The sequence below is a fragment of the Lycorma delicatula genome, chromosome 2 (genome assembly GCF_047948215.1).
Source record: "Lycorma delicatula isolate Av1 chromosome 2, ASM4794821v1, whole genome shotgun sequence".
NCBI lineage: Eukaryota > Metazoa > Arthropoda > Insecta > Hemiptera > Fulgoridae > Lycorma > Lycorma delicatula.
Window position 1 is genome coordinate 32,576,384 of NC_134456.1, and position 19,379 is coordinate 32,595,762.

The following is a 19,379-nucleotide window of genomic DNA, read 5'->3' on the forward strand; positions in this document are numbered from 1 at the left end:
GATACACACAAAATACAGTGTTATGTTAAAATGCAACAATTTTAGAAATTAATCAAATTTATTTGATGTTGAAAAACATTTTTATGTTTTTCAACTTTTTTAGTATATATTTTGAAAATATAATAAAATACAACAAAAATTGTTTATTTCTTCCAAATTTAATTTTTTTACAAGAAACCCTTTTTCAAAAGAAATTAATAAAAATATTATTAAAAGGCATGAAATCAAGATAAATGCTCGTTTATATGTTTTAATTTGTTAACTATGAAATATTAAAATTAGTTGGAAGATAGATAAAATATTATTAGAGAATATGACAGCATTGTTATTAGTGGTGCATTAGGTACTCCTATGTATGAAACTAATCTGGTGATTAATTCATATGTTATTTTTCAATAATAAAAATACATTACAAATAAATAATTATAAAATAAAAAAATACATTACACCTTTTTTTTTTATACTGTAACTTCTTTTAATAAATAAAAAGTTTACAAAATAATATTTTTATAAAATTAGAAACACTACTTACTACTGTATTGCATTAATTTTTTTAAATTAAAGTTCCAGTAGGATAATACAACATAATCTAACCCTATCATCCAAGATCTTGATATAAAATCATGGCATGTCATTTCCTTTTTTTTTACACACATTTAACCACAGAATAAATCAATATTAGATAATTATTAATTAGATGAACTTAATTCTATTGTTTACATCCACAGATTTGAATTTTTTTTTGTCTTCAGTCATTTGACTGATTTGATGCAGCTCTCCAAGATTCCCTATCTAGTGCTAGTCGTTTCATTTCAGTATACCCTCTACATCCTACATCCCTAACAATTTGTTTTACATATTCCAAACGTGGCCTGCCTACACAATTTTTTCCTTCTACCTGTCCTTCCAATATTAAAGCGACTATTCCAGGATGCCTTAGTATGTGGTCTATAAGTCTGTCTCTTCTTTTAACTATATTTTTCCAAATGCTTCTTTCTTCACCTATTTGCCGCAATACCTCTTCATTTGTCACTTTATCCACCCATCTGATTTTTAACATTCTCCTATAGCACCACATTTCAAAAGCTTCTAATCTTTTCTTCTCAGATACTCCGATCGTCCAAGTTTCACTTCCATATAAAGCGATACTCCAAACATACACTATCAAAAATCTTTTCCTGACATTTAAATTAATTTTTGATGTAAACAAATTATATTTCTTACTGAAGGCTCATTTAGCTTGTGCTATTCGGCATTTTATATCGCTCCTGCTTCGTCCATCTTTAGTAATTTTACTTCCCAAATAACAAAATTCTTCTACCTCCATAATCTTTTCTCCTCCCATTTTCACATTCAGCGGTCCATCTTTGTTATTTCTACTACATTTCATTACTTTTGTTTTGTTCTTGTTTATTTTCATGCGATAGTTCTTGCGTAGGACTTCATCTATGCCGTTCATTGTTTCTTCTAAATCCTTTTTACTCTCGGCTAGAATTACTATATCATCAGCAAATCGTAGCATCTTTATCTTTTCACCTTGTACTGTTACTCCGAATCTAAATTCTTCTTTAACATCATTAACTGCTAGTTCCATGTAAAGATTAAAAAGTAACGAAGATAGGGAACATCCTTGTCGGACTCCCTTTCTTATTAGGGCTTCTTTCTTATGTTCTTCAATTGTTATTGTTGCTGTTTGGTTCCTGTACATATTAGCAATTGTTCTTCTATCTCTGTATTTGAACCCTAATTTTTTTAAAATGCTGAACATTTTATTCCAGTCTACGTTATCGAATGCCTTTTCTAGGTCTATAAACGCCAAGTATGTTGGTTTGTTTTTCTTTAATCTTCTTTCTACTATTAATCTGAGAGCTAAATCTGCTTCCCTTGTTCCTATACTTTTCCTGAAACCAAAGTGGTCTTCTCCTAACACTTCTTCCACTCTCCTCTCAATTCTTCTGTATAAAATGCTAGTTAAAAATTTCAGTGCAAGAGTATTTAAGCTAATTATTATGTATTCTTCACATTTATCTCATCCTGCTTTCTTTGGTATCATGACTATAACACTTTTTTTGAAGTCTGACGGAAATTCCCCTTTTTCATAAATATTACACACCAGTTTTTATAATCTATCAATCGCTTCCTCACCTGCACTGCGCAGTAATTCCACAGGTATTCCGTCTATTCCAGGAGCCTTTCTGCCATTTAAATCTTTTAATGCTCTCTTAAATTCAGATCTCAGTATTGTTTCTCCCATTTCATCCTCCTCAACTTCCTCTTCTTCCTCTATAACACCATTTTCTAATTCATTTCCTCCATATAACTCTTCAATATATTCCACCCATCTATCGACTTTACCTTTCGTATTATATATCGGTGTACCATCTTTGTACCTTAACTTTCCTGTATGCTCCGTCTATTTTACCAATGTTCATTTCTCTTTCCACCTCTGAACACTTTTCTTTAATCCACTCTTCTTTCGCCAGTTTGCACTTCCTGTTTATAGCATTTCTTAATTGCCGATAGTTCCTTTTACTTTCTTCATCACTAGCATTCTTATATTTTCTACGTTCATCCATCAGCTGCAATATATCGTCTGAAACCCAAGGTTTTCTACCAGTTCTCTTTATTCTGCCTAAGTTTGCTTCTGCTGATTTAAGAATTTCCTTTTTAGCATTCTCCCATTCTTCTTCTACATTTTCTACCTTATCTTTTTTACTCAGAGCTCTTGCGATGTCCTCCTCAAAAATCTTCTTTACCTCCTCTTCCTCAAGCTTCTCTAAATTCCACCGATTCATCTGACACCTTTTCTTCAGGTTTTTAAACCCCAATCTACATTTCATTATCACCAAATTATGGTCGCTATCAATGTCTGCTCCAGGGTAAGTTTTGCAGTCGACGAGTTGATTTCTAAATCTTTGCTTAACCATGATATAATCTATCTGATACCTTGCAGTATCACCTGGCTTTTTCCAAGTGTATATTCTTCTATTATGATTTTTAAATTGGGTGTTGGCAATTACTAAATTATACTTCGTGCAAAGTCGGTCCCCTCTTTCATTCCTTTTGCCCAGCCCGTATTCACCCACTATATTTCCTTCCTTGCCTTTTCCAATGCTTGCATTCCAATCTCCAACTATTATTAAATTTTCATCTTTTACGTGTTTAATTGCTTCATCAATCTCTTCGTATACACACTCTACCTCATCATCATCATGGGCGCTTGTAGGCATATAGATGTTAACAATCGTTGTCGGTTTAGGTTTTGATTTTATCCTTATTACAATGATTCTATTGCTATGCGTCTTGAAATACTCCACTCTCCTCCCTATCTTCTTGTTCATAGATTTGAAATGGAGATTAAAAAATTTTTAATTAATAAAAATATCTTACCAGTTTACTGAAAATTTAAACCAAAATGTCTACTTCCGACTACAGTTCAATCAAAAAACCAAATCTGCCTGGTCTTAATCATGTTTAAAAACTCTGAAATTTATAGAAAACCCATTGCCATAAGACAGTTGTACGTACTCATTAAACCAATCCACGCATTAAAATTTTTTTAATGCTTAATGTTTTACAGACTGGTTTTGTCTGCTAATTTTGGAACATGGTGAACAAAGCTCTTCTTAAGTACTGTAGGCAAACCCACCGGGTTGGTCAAGTGGTGAACGCGTCTTCCCAAATCAGCTGATTTGGAAGTCGAGAGTTCCAGCGTTCTAGTAAAGTCCTAGTAAAGCCAGTTATTTTTACACAGATTTGAATACTACATCGTGGATACCGGTGTTCTTTGGTGGTTGGGTTTCAATTAACCACACATCTCAGGAATGGTCGAACTGAGAATGTACAAGACTACACTTCATTAACACTGATACATATCATCCTTATTCCTCCTCTGAAGTATTATCTAAACGGTAGTTACCAGAGGTAGACAGGAAAAAGAAAGAAAGTACTCTAGGCAGAACTGTTCATAATACTTTGGCGTTCTTTTGTATCTAGTATATTTCTTAATACATATATCAGATTTAATACTATAAGTTGTACTATTACATTTGGATTCCTGTACTATTACAGATCAATATTATAACTGATATCATAACAAAAAATTTCCGTAACAAAAGTACCAAAAAAAATGAATATTTAATTCTTAAATACTCATATAATTTAAACTGAATACTTAATATAATTTTAAAAAAAATTAAAAGTTAAAAGTAATTCAATGAGAAAAGCTAAACTTTGGGTTCAAAATTTAGATCTGATTTATAAAAATTTCCTTCATTTCTCATGGAAAAACCTTTAGTCTCCTTGTGATGAACTGATCATTAAAATGTAACAAATTGCATTCATTTAAAATAATTGTTCATTTAATAATATACCTGCAAATTAATTTCCGTTTTCTTAAGACCGTCATAAAAACGTCTAATTAAAGGTAAATGATCCTTCTTCATTGAATCGACAAATAATGCTTGACCATCATTATCATACTTTTTAGGAGGATCTATAACAGAACAGTGATCTGATATGATAAATCAATAAAGTTAAATAAATAGTATGTATGAAATATGTCAAACAAATTATTTAATCATTTCATAGAATATTAAGTTTATATACATCAAACTAATCCAACAGATAAATAATTATTTTTAATTCTTTATCCTACAATTGCTCATTCTTCCTCTGATAATCTGTTTCCCTTGAAACCTATTTTACTATTTCACGAGCCAATATCCAATGTACTTGATCTTTTAATGGTTTTTTTTTGACAGTTTTTAATAAATCCTTTTTACGAATTAGACGTAATACAAATTAGATGTTATTTAATGTTATTATAAATAATTTACAACTTCACAATGCACTTAGAGCAATCTACATAAACTAATTATTCTACATGAAAATTTTTAAAAAGGTAATTCTATGATTATACATAAATAGTAGTGGGTTAATTTACAATAATATAATGGAATTTCATCTTCATAGTGACAGGAGAAGGTAAAAAAAACATATTTTTGATGTCTCAGAAAAAGCGACTGTGCAACACTGCTGGTTATAAAAATCCCAGTATTGATTACTTACAATGCGAATTTTGTCTGTTTATGTTACCTTTGTAATAAATATGTGCAGTGAGTATGGGTCTCAGTTTTATCTGCGTAATTCAGTATTTAACATAATAAATTACGATTTAATAATTAGAGATTATGAAATCATTAAAAATTATGAAATTATAAAATTTGAATAACAAAATAATAATTTATAAGTTTTTATGAACTAAAAAAATATTACTCTGACCTGATCTATAATTAAACGCTTCTTCAAGTCCAGGATTATTAACAACAGAGAATCTGTATGGCTCTGATCTGACCCGAAATGATTCTGCATATATTCTTTCAAGCTCCTTTGCATATCTACCTTCTTCTTCTACTTCTTCTTCTACCTCCTCCTCCTTCTCCTCTTCCTCCTCAGCCTCCACCACCTCTTCCTCCACCTCCTCCTCCTCCTCCTCCTTCACCTCCTCCTGCACCTCCTCCAGCACCTCATCATCGTCCTCATCCAAATCATCATCATCATCATCCACCTCAACAGAAATTCCATACTTAAAAAAGATCAATAACATACTAAATTACAATTGCTGTCTTATACTCTACTTGTGAATATAAAACTGCCAAAATTTATTCCCTACATTTAAAAAAATTGAAATTTTTTAATATCCATGTATACAAAAGAGAATATCAGGAATATCTGGGGTTTTAATTTGGCATATCTCTTGGATGAGGGTGCAGTATTGATTTAAGGATTGAATCAGAGAGCAAAAGATCACTTTTAGAGGCCGTTGAAACTGATTTCCTATTTCTTCATTTGATAGTGCCATTAGCAAACATGGTGACTCCTGAGCAGAAAGCCTTCTGTGTTTTGCAGTTTGTTAAATGTGAACTTGTAGTTAAAGTTCAACGTGCATTCGGTAATCAGTTTAAAATGACCGGATTTCTATATAAAGGGAAGAGTAAGGGATAGCCAAGGATGTATGTTGAAGGTGTCACGGAGTCTTTCATGCAAAGTCCTAAAAAATCTGCTAGGAAGCTGGCTGCAAATTATCAATACTATATGTTTTAAGGAAACACTCATGGGTACCAGGCTGCAAATCCATACCATATACAGTTGGTACTGGTTTTGAAGCCTACTGACTGTGCTTTGTGTGCTGACTTTAGATCGAAATGTTACAGCATGAAGATGACTTTCTTGATTGTATTTTGTTTAGTGTTGAGTCAATATTTCATCTTGGTAGAAAAGTTAACACACATGATGTCCAAATCAAGAGGATCAGAAAACCCCATGACCTTTTACAATGCAAAAGGGTCTCCTCAAAATTAAATGTTTTCTGTACAATATCCTGACGGCAAGTTTACAGTCCGTTCTTTTATGCTGATGCATTCTTAACAGTTGCTTATTTGAGTATGCTGTGTACATGCTCTTTCAATTGCAAGATGGATCAGAGAATTTTATTTGGCAGCAACTGACATAACTCTACTCAGGATAAGCTGAAAACTTTTTTCCCTACTGCTGGAATGGTTGACCCGATAACAATGCTTGTTTACGGTGTCCTCCAAGGTTACCCTATCTGATCGGGTGTGACCTTTTTCTTTGGGGTTAAAGGATTTTTTGTATGTGCCTCTGCTACCATCTGATCTACCTGATTTGAGGCACAAAATTGAAGCAGCTGTCACTTTCATTATTCCATACATGTTGGAAAAAAAGTGTGGGAAGAACTCGCCTGTCAGCTGGATGTGTGCTGCATGATGAAAGAAGCTCATGAATACTTTTAAGAAAAAACTTTAAGTTCTCTTTCATTTTATTTGCAATTTATTACTTTAAATCAAAGTTAAGAGATATTAAATACTTTCAAACCATGATTTTTTTTGTGGACCCTTTATTAGTGAAAATGCAGTTCTGGTTCTACATAAAGCAATTATATGACAAAAGTAGTTCCACAACTACATTGATGGAAATGTTTTGTGTAAATAAGAAACAGTTAACATTCACATGTAAATCCAGTTCCACTGCATAATTATACCAAAATTCCTTTATTCATCCTGAAAATTTGTTTTAAAATTTAAAGAATGACATGAATATTATATAAAAATAAGTTTAAATAAATTATCAACATGAAAGCAAGGAAATGCTTAATATGGAAATGCAAGGTTCTATGGTAGAAACTCATAGCAAAAACTTACTATAGCTTCAGATTTACATTTGTAAGGGAGCAAAGTACAATTTTTATGAAGCTTTTTTTAATCTAAATCTATAAATTATATCTCTTAACATCTCAGCTTAGATATTATATAATTTACTAATAAGCCAACCTCCATGGGAAAATAATAGCATCTTATCTAACACATTCTGATTTCAAGTACTGGTCAGGTTATAAAAATTCATTTTTTATCATGAAAAAGAACAGTTAGGTGTAATTACACATAAAAATGTATTTCCAAAGTAAAATAAACATAAATAATGTTTAATAGCAGTAATGTGCTCTGCATTCTTTAAAAATCATGCACATTTACACTACTCATTCATACTACACTAAATACAATACATTAGTTTTATTATTAATATTTTATAACCCCTAGATTGATCTTAACATTGCTTACCCCAAAGTCACTTGCTAAAATATTAAATGTTTTTATAATCTTTATAAGTACTTTTAGAAGTATTTATGTAATTTAAAAGTATTTTATGTTAAGATCTGCAAGAAAAAATTTACTTTTGAACTAAACTATGAATAACATTAATCAATAAAGTTGAAATCAAAGATAAAATAATAAGTGTAACATTTTATTGTTTTCTGAACACACTTCACTGATTTTTAAAGCACAAAGCTAACATCACTTCTTAACCTATGGTATTATATGCAATATATCTAATTTATGTTGTAATAATTTACCTGAAGAAATGTGAATCAAACTTCTGTGGCAAAATCATAGGTTAAGATAATGTAATGCCGTTAAACGTAATGTTAACAAAATGTAATGAAGAGAAAATACATAACATTATTCACTACCAAAGAATACTTTTTAATATTGGTGAGTCAGAATTGTAAAGGTGCATTTAGAAATTTAGAATATAAAGAAACAACATGGTGATTTATTATAAAAACAGAAAAAGAAAGAAGGAAATGGTTCATCCAGAAAAGTATTTTGTTAAGAAAATTTGCATGTGTGAAACCTGAAAATTATTCTCAAACGTAGTTTCAAATTTTCAATGAAGTAGTGGTTGAGTTTTAATGCATACAATCTTAACTATTTTTAAATCATTAACAGCTGGAATACAAAAAAACAACTTATAATGGATAAGATGTTATGCTTTAAACATAAATATTTTAGTTGTAACATTTGAGTGATGTACAAAACCAAGTGAAGTGTTATTGGCCATCTTAATAATGTATTCAGTGAAAACACATATTGAGGTTAATATTAAATACTGGATGTCTTAACAACTTAATTATCTTAACAACTTTGATACTGAGTAAATTATTTATTTTTTTAGATACAAAAACAAGCTGTATGAATTTAGAAACATTAAAACTGAATTTTTTATCAGTAATCAAAGACATTCAATGTGTGCACCATTGGTAATTCAGAAAATATCAAACCAATAATCAATTTCATACCATGTTCGTTGTAACATATCCACATCTGAGTTCTTAAAATCATCAATATTCATTACATGAGTTTTGTACAATTATCCTTGATGAAACCCGATAGAAAAAATCACATGGAGTTATATCCAGTATTCAAAGTCGCCAAGCAAATGGTTTATCACATCTAATCCAGCGATTTGGGAATGTGTTGAGGGATTCACGTACTAATAAACCCCAATATGACAGTGCTCTTTGTTGGAATATGATTTTGGGTTGTAACTCTTCAATTTTAGAGTAAACAAACTCTTCTAAGTCCAGATAGATATTCGCATTAACTGCCATTTCTACAAAGAAATAAGGTCCAATCATACGATCATGAAGCAGTCCGCACCAAAAATTAATTTTTGGGCTATCTCTAATACAGTCAAGTGTAACATGTGGGTCCTCTGACCCCCATATTCGAACATTCTGAGTTTTATATACAGAATTTTAATCATTTCTTCAAAACATCAACAGTAGATCGCGGAAAAATTAACTTGCATGCTGCACTCCGAGTTGACTTCCTAGGGCTGCGAACAAGACTGAAAAATGATCTCCATTTTTTCATCTGTTGTTCTACACCTGCCTGCACCCTTCTTATGTTCAACACTGCCAGTTTTTTAAAATTTACCATAGCATGAATGAATACTTGTTCTAGAGGGTGGCTCTAAGCTTTACTGAGTTCTAAAATTGTGCCAAACTTCTGTGTCTGATTTTGTTTTAATAAATCACTATACATTGTGTTTTTATCTGTGGAGTGGTAGCAACTGATGTATGCCGTTATATATACAATCACATACTATCTAGTTTTTTTTAAGGGAAGTTTATGAGTTATCTGTTAAAGAAAGCCCAACCGTTCTCTAATAGTATTATTACTTTTTTCTAATGAGACATCAAAGTTGTTCAGATAATTCTTGAACATCTGGTATTGTACAAATCTCCTATTAACAATTAAATAAAAAGTATATATTTTTGGATTTAATAAATATCGTAATTTACACTTCATTATATTGAAATTGTTGCAAAGATGAAGTCCACTATATCATGTGTATTGTTTATCCAAGATTTACTAACAGTATTTGAAACAATTTTAAATTTTAATAATCTAGGCAAATTGAATTTAAGAAAGTAGAGAGATTCATAAAGTAGCAGAGGATCCAAATGAATTTACAGTAAACCATACCTGTCAGAATAGTGAAAAGTCCAAGAACTTTAATTTTATAGAAAGATTATTTTATTTTACTTATTACATGACAAAAATGTTATATTTCAGTTTTAAAATAACTATCTAACTGGAGTAATAATGTTAATATACTGAAATTTTAATATCACACAGAAGAATACGTAATTAAAAAATTATTAATAATTTAAAAATAAAGTTATAAACTTTATTTCTGGATTTTTTTTTTTGATTGATATCATCACATAAGCTTGAAGCTTGTATGTAGGATATGAAATGAAAATTTATAGATTCGAACTGGGTCAGGTAATTTACTTTCTTACTATAACATTTAGTAAAAAAATATATAATTTATGACTAAAACCAGTGAAAACATACCTCATTTATTTTCTCAGTATTAAAGTTGGATATATCTTCAGTACTAAAGTTGGACATATCTACACTACCTGCTATCCGATCTTCATTAGTAAAGTTGAACATAAGTTCACTACCTGCTAACTGATCTTCAGTATATATCACTATTGACCCTGTTGACATATTAATTCTGTCAAAGAAAATTTATTATTTATTATTATTTATTATTAATTTATTATTTGAACTCTTAAAAAAGATTTTTGAACTGTTAAGTGAATTAAAAATAGATCAATACAGAATATAGCCTAAATAACAATATAACTTGAATAATTTTTTTTTTTAAGTAACAGCCTTAATGCAAAATGCAACCATGGTTACATAATTACAACAATATAGATCAATTCCTTCCCATGACTGTTGCTGGATCAGCTATCAGGTGCCGCCCCTGGAGATGGGGTACGCTCACCAACTGTGGTTGGAGGGCACTGGGGAAAAAATACCCAGGGTGGACAAAAACCAGTGAAGATGCATAATGAACGTGAAGGGAGAAGGAAAAGACATTCCAAATAAAATTCAGGATAGATCTCTGTAAGCTGGAGAGAAAGCAAGCGATCTAGCAGAAGGGAACTCTTATAAGAAAATCCTCTGATCCTCCAAGTTGGGGGTTAGGTGTAGGGTTAACAAACCTACCCCGTAAAAAGAATTTTGTTATGAAATCCAACGAAAAGCCACGGATTAATAGGACTGTTAGAATAAACAATGGAAATTAACATTACAAAAGACTTAAGGGCATGAACATAAAACTGGCTATGTGAAATGTGAAGATGATGTTATAAACTGGGAAGATGTATGAAGTCACCAAGGAAATTACTAAGTTTCAAATGGAGATAGTTGTCTTACAGGAAATAAGACAGTCAGGACAGGGCAGATTAGACAAGGAGTTTGCATTGTTATATAGTGGCTCAAATACAAGAGTGGGGAGAAATGGAGTCGTATTTATGATTGCGCGTGGGTGGAGAGATAGCATCCTTGGCTGGAATCCAATCAATAACTATCTATGTACAGTGAGATTGAAAGGAAAGTTCAAAAACATCTGATTAATATCAGCATATGCTCCAACAGAAGATCGTTCTGATGAAGGATAATTTCTATGATGTGCTGGCCACTGCAGAAAGATATCAACATACGATGCTGTTGTCCTAATTGGGGACTTTAATGCAAAGATTGAAAAAGAAGAATTTGCAAGACAGTACCTGGCAAAGATACCCTTCATGAGATAACAAGCAACAATGGAAGGAGATTAATACAGTGTGCAATGGAATATAATATGATTATTGGAAAGTACTTCCCACATAAAGCAATCGAAAGGGGAATATGGTTATATCTGGGGATGAATATTTTGAATCAGTTTGATTGTGTGATTGTATCAAGAAGACCTGCATCATCTAGTCTATGTTTGATCAATGCGTAGTCCGAACTGTGACTGACTATTTTTTGGTGAGAACACATATCAAGAGAAATTTTAATGTGTGTTAATCACAAGGGGAGAGAAAAAGGGGAAATGGAATGTGAAAAGCTGAAGTGTAATGAAAACGTGAAAGTATTACAGGAAAGCATGGAGAGGGGACTACCTCCTCACCTTTGTATGATATAAGTTGATAAAAATATCGATAAGGCCAGGAAAGATGTGAAGAATTTCATGATACGGGTACTGAAGGATGAATTGGAAGAGAGGAAGAAGGAGAGAAACAGCAAGTGGATCAACAAAGAATGCAGAGAGGCAATAAACAGAAAGAACAAAGCAAGAGCAGGTGTGCTGTGAAGGGATACGAGGCTAGGAGAGAAATCTATAAGGAATTAAGAAGAGTCGCTAGTAACTCCTGCAGAAGGAAAAAAGAGGTAGAACTAAAAAAATAAAATTTATATTAAAATATAAACCTCTTAAAATATTTAAAATATCTGATGTGAACACCACATGACTTCGTTGAACACCTACTAAACTACATATACACATTTTTTTTAAAATGGAAAAGTAAATAAAATTTTATTTCATTAACTTCTGATATTTTTTCATTTTTTTTATTGTTATTATTGAATTGTCATCTATTGTAAATTTTTTTACAATCAGAGGTTAATAATTATTAATAAATCAATACATTTAAATTAAAAAAAGGGAGATGAAGTTTGATTTGAACTGAAGTGCCTTCCCCTTGTAAGATGCAAATATTTCATTAAAATTTTATTTGGCTGTAACTCTGAAACCAATGAAAATAAGTACCACTTATGATATCATTAAAAAGTTCTCAATGAGGACTTATTACTGCAGTTAAGAAAAAGTCCAAAATCCAATTGTTTTTGGATTTTGGACACTTTTAGTTTAGTCGATTGCAATCAAAATGGAAGGTGCACAACTAGATGTTACAACAATCCTAAATCCAAAATTTCAACATCCTACAGCTAATTGCTTTTGAGTTATGCGACAGACATATGCATACATACAGATGTCATACCGAAACTAGTCAAAATGGATATTTCCACTGAAATCTGAAAACCGAAATTTTTCGTGATCACAATACTTCCTTTACTTTGTACAAGGAAGTAAAAATATAAAACATAAAAAAAATAAAGGAACAATCTTAAACTCAAAGGGTAAGATAAAAAAATTATTATCCTCAAATAACCAAAAAATAAAAGGCACCAAAAATACAAAAAATAATAAAAAGAGAAAAATTTATATAAATACTACTGGCAACCTGGGCCAGCTCTGCTGGCTCGGCGGTTAGCCTTTGGGAAGGGAAAGAGTTACATATTTATTGTTGAAGTTGACTGGGCTGACTTCACAGTGGTCTTTTCATGGAGTAAATGATTTACATATTTAGGAAAAAAATTAAACCACGATTTCTGTAAGATTTTTTATTGATACTCTATTCATTAGCCATGAATATAATCAAATTAATTAAAAATTATATACATATTACCAGCAACACCGCGTGGATGATGGATAATGTCGCCGAACAATAAAAATAAAGTAAAATACAATATAGTAAAATCAAATAAAATATATACCAATACTAGTATTAAAGTACTAGTATAAAAGTATACTTTTTATTTAGTAAGAAAAATAAAAAGATTATTATTATCCCACGTAGTTAATTAGGAAGTTTTTAAACTATGTTGTCTGTCTTCTGATTCTCAACTTGAATGAATAACTTTCTTCTTGGTGAACCAACCCTTGAGCACGTCACATAATTAACCGTGGCCAAAACAACTGTTTTGTAACAGTAATCCAGCAGTATTTAGGTATTGTCCTTAGGATTAGTTGATGGTAATTGCATATGATATTCTTAAAGGGAAATGCAAATGTTTAAATTGAGATGGAAGATTGGTTGAAATTATTAAAATCCTTTCATCTCCTATATTTTTTCCAGTAAGAAATGTTGCTTCCACGATATTTCTTGATAAATTTTTGATAAATAGTCGAGTGCCATTGCAAAGTTTCAATGGATTCAGATTCCAATGGACCAATGGTGTTGCCCTGGGTGGCTGGACACAGCTCCTGCTAGAAGCAGTCTGTTGTCAATTAATTTACAGATTTAATTTAATTTCTAAGCATAGATGATTTTAATTTATTTTTTATTTTCTTAGCCATGAATATAATCAAATTAATTAAATCTTATTTAAACTTATATACATCTCACAGCCCTGAATATTGACATTTGAAAATTAGGATTTTAGATATTAAGTAATGCAACTGCTACGTGATGACAAACATATAGGAGATAATTAATATATATATATATATATTGATGTTGTCAATAGCAAAAAAGGGGCATTTTTTGACCTATTTTTTAGTTGCAACTTTTGAATTTTTATTTTAAAATGATCCTGAAGGTGTGAATATGGGTCCAGTAAAGTTTGGTATTGCAGCTGCAAAACAGTTACAGACAGTATTGGAATAATCTATATACATAAAAATGAATGTTTGTCTGTCTGTATGTCTCTTATGCCTTCCTAAACCGTTCATCCGATAGCGATGAAACTTTGGGGAATGGTTGGACGCATGCCAGGGAAGGTTTCTGAGTTAGTAAAATACGGGGTTTTCCGAAATATCCCGAATAAATCCTAAAATAAACTAAAAATGGTGTAAGTTGGGAGTAGGAGCCTTCATATCTCAGGGATCAATAGAGATATAGTAGTGCAATTTGGTGTATAGGTATCCCATTAAGAATTAAGAATCACGTGTTTCGGGGTTTTCCGAAACTTCCCTAATAACTCCTACAATTAATATGCTTAGATTATGATAAAATGAGATATTTAAAAAAATAATATTGTACTTTAAAAAACTGGAGTTCATATATACGTGCCAGACTTATAATTGTAAGATAAAGGTGATTTGATATTTAAAAAAATTATAGCGTACTTAATTTAAATCCGTTATTTTGAAAATTAAAATATAAAACTTTTGATAGTTGTGAACATTGCATTCCGACATTTTAATTTTCAACCAATTTCAAGGTCATTTCTGTGCAGGTATGCCTCCCAAAAAACTAGCAATTGGTCGTTCTACGTATCAAGCACAAAAGAAAAGGCAACACGAGCATCAGAAACAAATGAGCAACGAAAAGTGAGATTGGAAACCGACAGAGAGCTTAATGCTCGAGCCCATTCATCAGAAACAAACGGGCAACGAGTATTCAGACTGCAAATCATTCGAGTGAGCACTGCTTGAACCAGAACAACCACTCACGCTGATTTGAATCTCGGTGCATTCCATTACGATGCTAATTATAATTACAGCATTCATCCAAGTGTGGTTATCGGACAAATGGATGAACTATGCACATATTGTAGTGCATTTACAGTTTCCGGTGCGACTCGCCTTTGCAATGACCATCAACAAAGCACAAGGACAATCGCTACAAGTGTGTGGATTGAATTTGAAAAATCCATGATTCTCACATGGACATCTGTATGTGGCCTGCTCAGGTGTCGGAAAACCCTGCTCACATGTACGCACCAGAAGGAAAAACAAAAAACATTGTGTATCCAAAAGCACTTCAATAAATAGCATTCAATCCAAAAACTTGAATTGTCAGACTTTTCTCGATAAAATGACTAAAAATACATAATGGTCTAAAATAAATTGAATATTGTTGTACATTACAATAAACAATATCCTTTGGAAATAATTTTTTTTTTTAGTTTTTATTCCTGTTCGAATTGAATAATTATAGGTATGACAGGACAATGTCTGACGGGTCAGCTACTTATGTTAATAAATACTAAATTAAGTTAAGCAAAGTTAACACGACATTCATTGACTCTTAGGCGGTACGAAGTTCGCCGGGTCAGCTAGTTTTTTATATATATAGAAAAATTAATGTAAGAGAAAAAAAATTAAATTCAAGAAGGCTGTGCAAAATCATATTGGGGATGTATAGGATGATTAGGGCATTGGAGAGGGGTTACCAGGTTAATACTTAATCTGTGAAAAAACGCGGTATGGATAGGTGATGGGTAAGAGGGCAGGATATTGAAACGATGGGCTTAATTTTATGAAGAAAAGCTCAACAACAAAGTGGAAGCAGCACATGAAACAGATAGCATAGTATTGGTTGAGCTGACTGCAGAATCTCCTGATATTCAGCAGGTCAAAGAAGTAATAGTGAAATTGAAATATAATAATGCGCCAGGAAGCAACGTCGTTCCAGCAGATTTCTCCAAATACGTAGTTCAGAGATCAGAGTAGTTCAGAGTCAATACACAAATTGTGACCTGCATATGGGAACAAGAAAGGTTGCTGACAGATTGGAAAATGGGAATTATTTGTCTCATTTTTAAAAAAGGAGACAGATTAAACTGCGAGCTACAGAGGTATAACACTGTATAATAGAGGTATAACACTGTATATAGAGGTATAACACTGTAATTATAAGTCAATCACAATGTGGCTGCAGGAAAAATACAGAAACCGTGGACTCCTGCTGGTCGAAAGGAGCTCGTGGAGGGAGGTTGAGTTCTGAGCCACTCAGGCATATAGAATTCTTGAGTTATGGGGACATAAACATAAGATGACATTCAGCCCGGAGAAGATCACGATGATGCATCTTATAGACAGTTTGGCAGTGAGGTGTCAGGTTCGTGCTTTGATGTCAGGCCTTTGTATTAAATATGTTCAAGTAAAGTATCTTGGGGTGTTGCAGAGAAGGTCTGTCGTACCTTCTTTGGTGTTTGACGAGTGGTTAATCCTGATTTGGGTCTTAATTTTAAGACTATGAGTATCCTGTATAAGGGAGTGTGTTAGGCAATTATGCTATATGCAGCGTTTGTTTGGGCGGATAGGCTAAAATTTAAAAGCTATCAGGATATATTATTAAGAGCTCAACGCTTTACATTACACTGATAAAGATAATTTTTGTTTCCTAACATGCAATACATGATTTTAATCTGCTTTTTGATGCTAAAAACGACTATGAAATCAGAATCTTTCTACCACCCACCATTTTCCCCTGGATAACCTCAGAGACGTAAGTGAAGAACATGGTGAATGTTTCCACCAAGACATTTTGGTGATGGAAAGCTGCTATAAAGGAAAATGGAATACTAACATGCTAGCCAATAACTGTTTGACATTAATTTGGGATGTGCCTGAGCCTATTTATAAAAGAAAAGCATCAGCAAAATCATTCTAACAAAGGTATGGCCATGCGAAGTTATAAATTTTACAGATTTTAACTATTTTCCCTTAATTTTTTTTGAAGCATTTATTTAAAACTAAGGGTGGCAAAAAATTGTAATTACAGATCTGTAATGCACGCAAAAAAACAATTAAAGAAAAGGTATCACACTTAGAGAAACATTAAAAATTTTTTTTTGTCTTTCATTGTTATAATGGTAATGTGAGGTTACCGTACTATTTAACGGGAGGTAATCTTGTTGATTGCATACATGTAACTGACAGATTTAATTGCGTCAGAAAAGCAGCAGCATTATGTTGCTAAGAAATCAGGTAAATTGACTTCAGAAAAAATTTGTGAGAGAATGGCATGGCAATGCTTTATGGCAGGTAAAGTGTGATGAGGCTGAGTATGGATGTTATACGCATGATCTCTTTCCAGATGTTGTTGGTTTGCAGGGCGCTCCTTGGGTTCACCCTAACAAAAACACAATTTGACACAATTTATTTATTGTCATGGAACCTTCTGAGTCAGACTCCAGCGATTTGGCCTGGTGTGTGTCCAGATTGTGGACAACTAGATGACGCACACCATGTAATCTATGAATGCGCAAAATATGAACTTTTGTGGCTTGAAGACTGTTTGTTGGCTCAACATTAGATCTCTGTGAGAAATGGAAAAACCAGGTCGAATGGGTAATCACTGAACATTTTATTGGATACCTGACAAGAGAATGAATTGCCAAGGGAATTTAGAATTCCATCTGGTCTTTCCTGTGTCTTGTTTTGTTGTTCTTGTGTTATAAGGTTTGATGTTTTTGTAGTGTTTTGTTTATTTAGTTTTATTTTAATTTCTTGTTTTGTGTTGTTATGGTTGCGTGTTGAACTCAACTTCTAACCTATCAGGTAGGTAGTTGCATTTTTAATTTTAGTTTCTTCATATCAGTTAGTCAACATAATTTGTTTTGTTTTAAAAAGTTCATTTCCTAGTAGTACATGGATGGAAATATCAAATGTGGTATTCGCATCAGTGGCATCCTGGCTGAGGCAAGAACAAGGCTAGTACTGAGGCAAGAACCCAGTAAGGGCTAGGTACAGAGGGGGGTGGCATGGCGACAGAAACTGCCACATGGAGGGTGTCTTCTCCTATGGGGTCAGAATGTGTATATGCTGATGATGTGGTTCTCGTCTCAAGAAATGTTCAGACCATAATAGAAATGTTTAAGTTATTGTGTGATTAGGGAAAGACAGTGGGTCTGGAAATTAATATGGAAGAGAAAAATATTTTAAAATGGTGACAGAGGAAGGTAGAAGAGTGGTTTGAGAGATATCATATGACAATGTGATACTTGAAGGAGTAAAGGAGTTTAAGTGTTTAGGAACAATCCTGAATAATGATAATAGATTACAGGTTGAAAGATAGCAGCTGGAAATAAAGTCTATTTTGCCAACCTGAAACTCTTCAGTCAAAATTTGTAGCACACAACACAAAACTGAAGCTAAACAGAGTACTTATAAAGCCTGTGGTAACATACAGGTCAGAGGCCTGGATGTTAATTAAAAGAGATGAAATATCTCTACAGGTTTTTGAAAAAAAGATCGTAAGAAGAATTGTGGGACATGTAAGAACTAAGGACGGGTGGTGTATAAGGAATAATGAGGAGATAACCTGCTATACTGGTGAAGAGGATTTAGTGTGAGTCTCCAAGGCACACAGGATAAGATGGTAAGGAAGGATAGTGATAGAATGCTTAATGCCATCCTCAGAGGGGAAATATTTGTAACAAGAAGATGAGGAAGGCCTAGAAGAAGGTGGATGGGAGGATGTTCAGAGTGATCTGCGAGTCCTGGATACCAGACAGTGGTAGGCAGAAGTGAAAGACAGAAATGTTTGGAGGTGTATTGTACAGGAGGCCATGGTTCACATTGGGCAGTAGCGTCAGTGAAAGAAAGAAAGATTTATTCATTTTTACAACCTCAAAGAATTTCATGATGTTCAAAAAGATTAATAAATGTACAAAAAATGTTTAATCAAATCCAAAAACGTATTAGTAAACCATATATGTCAAAGAATCAATTTTTTGAATAATTTCCCTCAACACAATAATTAATCAAGATGAATCTTTATTCATTGCCTTAGTGCTCTATATTTACACTGCTAAATGTTTTTCAGCAATTACATTGCCTAAGTAAGAAAGTTCAAGTGTAAAAAAGGATATTTTAAGTTTAGAAAATGGAGTATAACCAATAATATATTACTCTTAGAACTTCATATCAAGTAAAATCACTAAAAGCACCCAAAAATAACTACATTTGTTATTATTTATTAACTAAAAATGAAGTATTTTCTTTATTTACATTTGAATAACAAATCTAAAACAGATGGTTTACAACAGCTCCAAATTTTGTGTTATTTCTTAGGAAAAAAATTACAGCTAAACCAAAATGCAGCAAAATTGCAGTCAATCAAAAAATCAATGTCTAATTATGATGAAATATTT

The 19,379-nt window shown here is 32.3% G+C and overlaps 1 protein-coding gene across 4 annotated transcripts in view; it reads right to left on the bottom strand.

Moving 5' to 3' along the window:
* LOC142320614 (uncharacterized) overlaps positions 1–19,379 on the bottom strand; it is a 61,177-nt gene that overhangs the window by 29,961 nt on the left and 11,837 nt on the right. For 3 of the 4 annotated variants that reach the window (XM_075358606.1, XM_075358605.1, XM_075358607.1), the window contains 3 exons: positions 10,227–10,375; positions 5,284–5,569; positions 4,374–4,495 (listed from right to left, as the gene is read on the bottom strand). In XM_075358606.1, the coding sequence (XP_075214721.1) occupies positions 4,374–4,495; positions 5,284–5,569; positions 10,227–10,328 (510 nt within the window). In that variant the 5' untranslated portion in view covers positions 10,329–10,375. Of the gene's footprint in view, positions 1–4,373; positions 4,496–5,283; positions 5,570–10,226; positions 10,376–19,379 lie in introns of those variants that run through there. The other variant, XM_075358608.1, reaches the window with a different exon arrangement.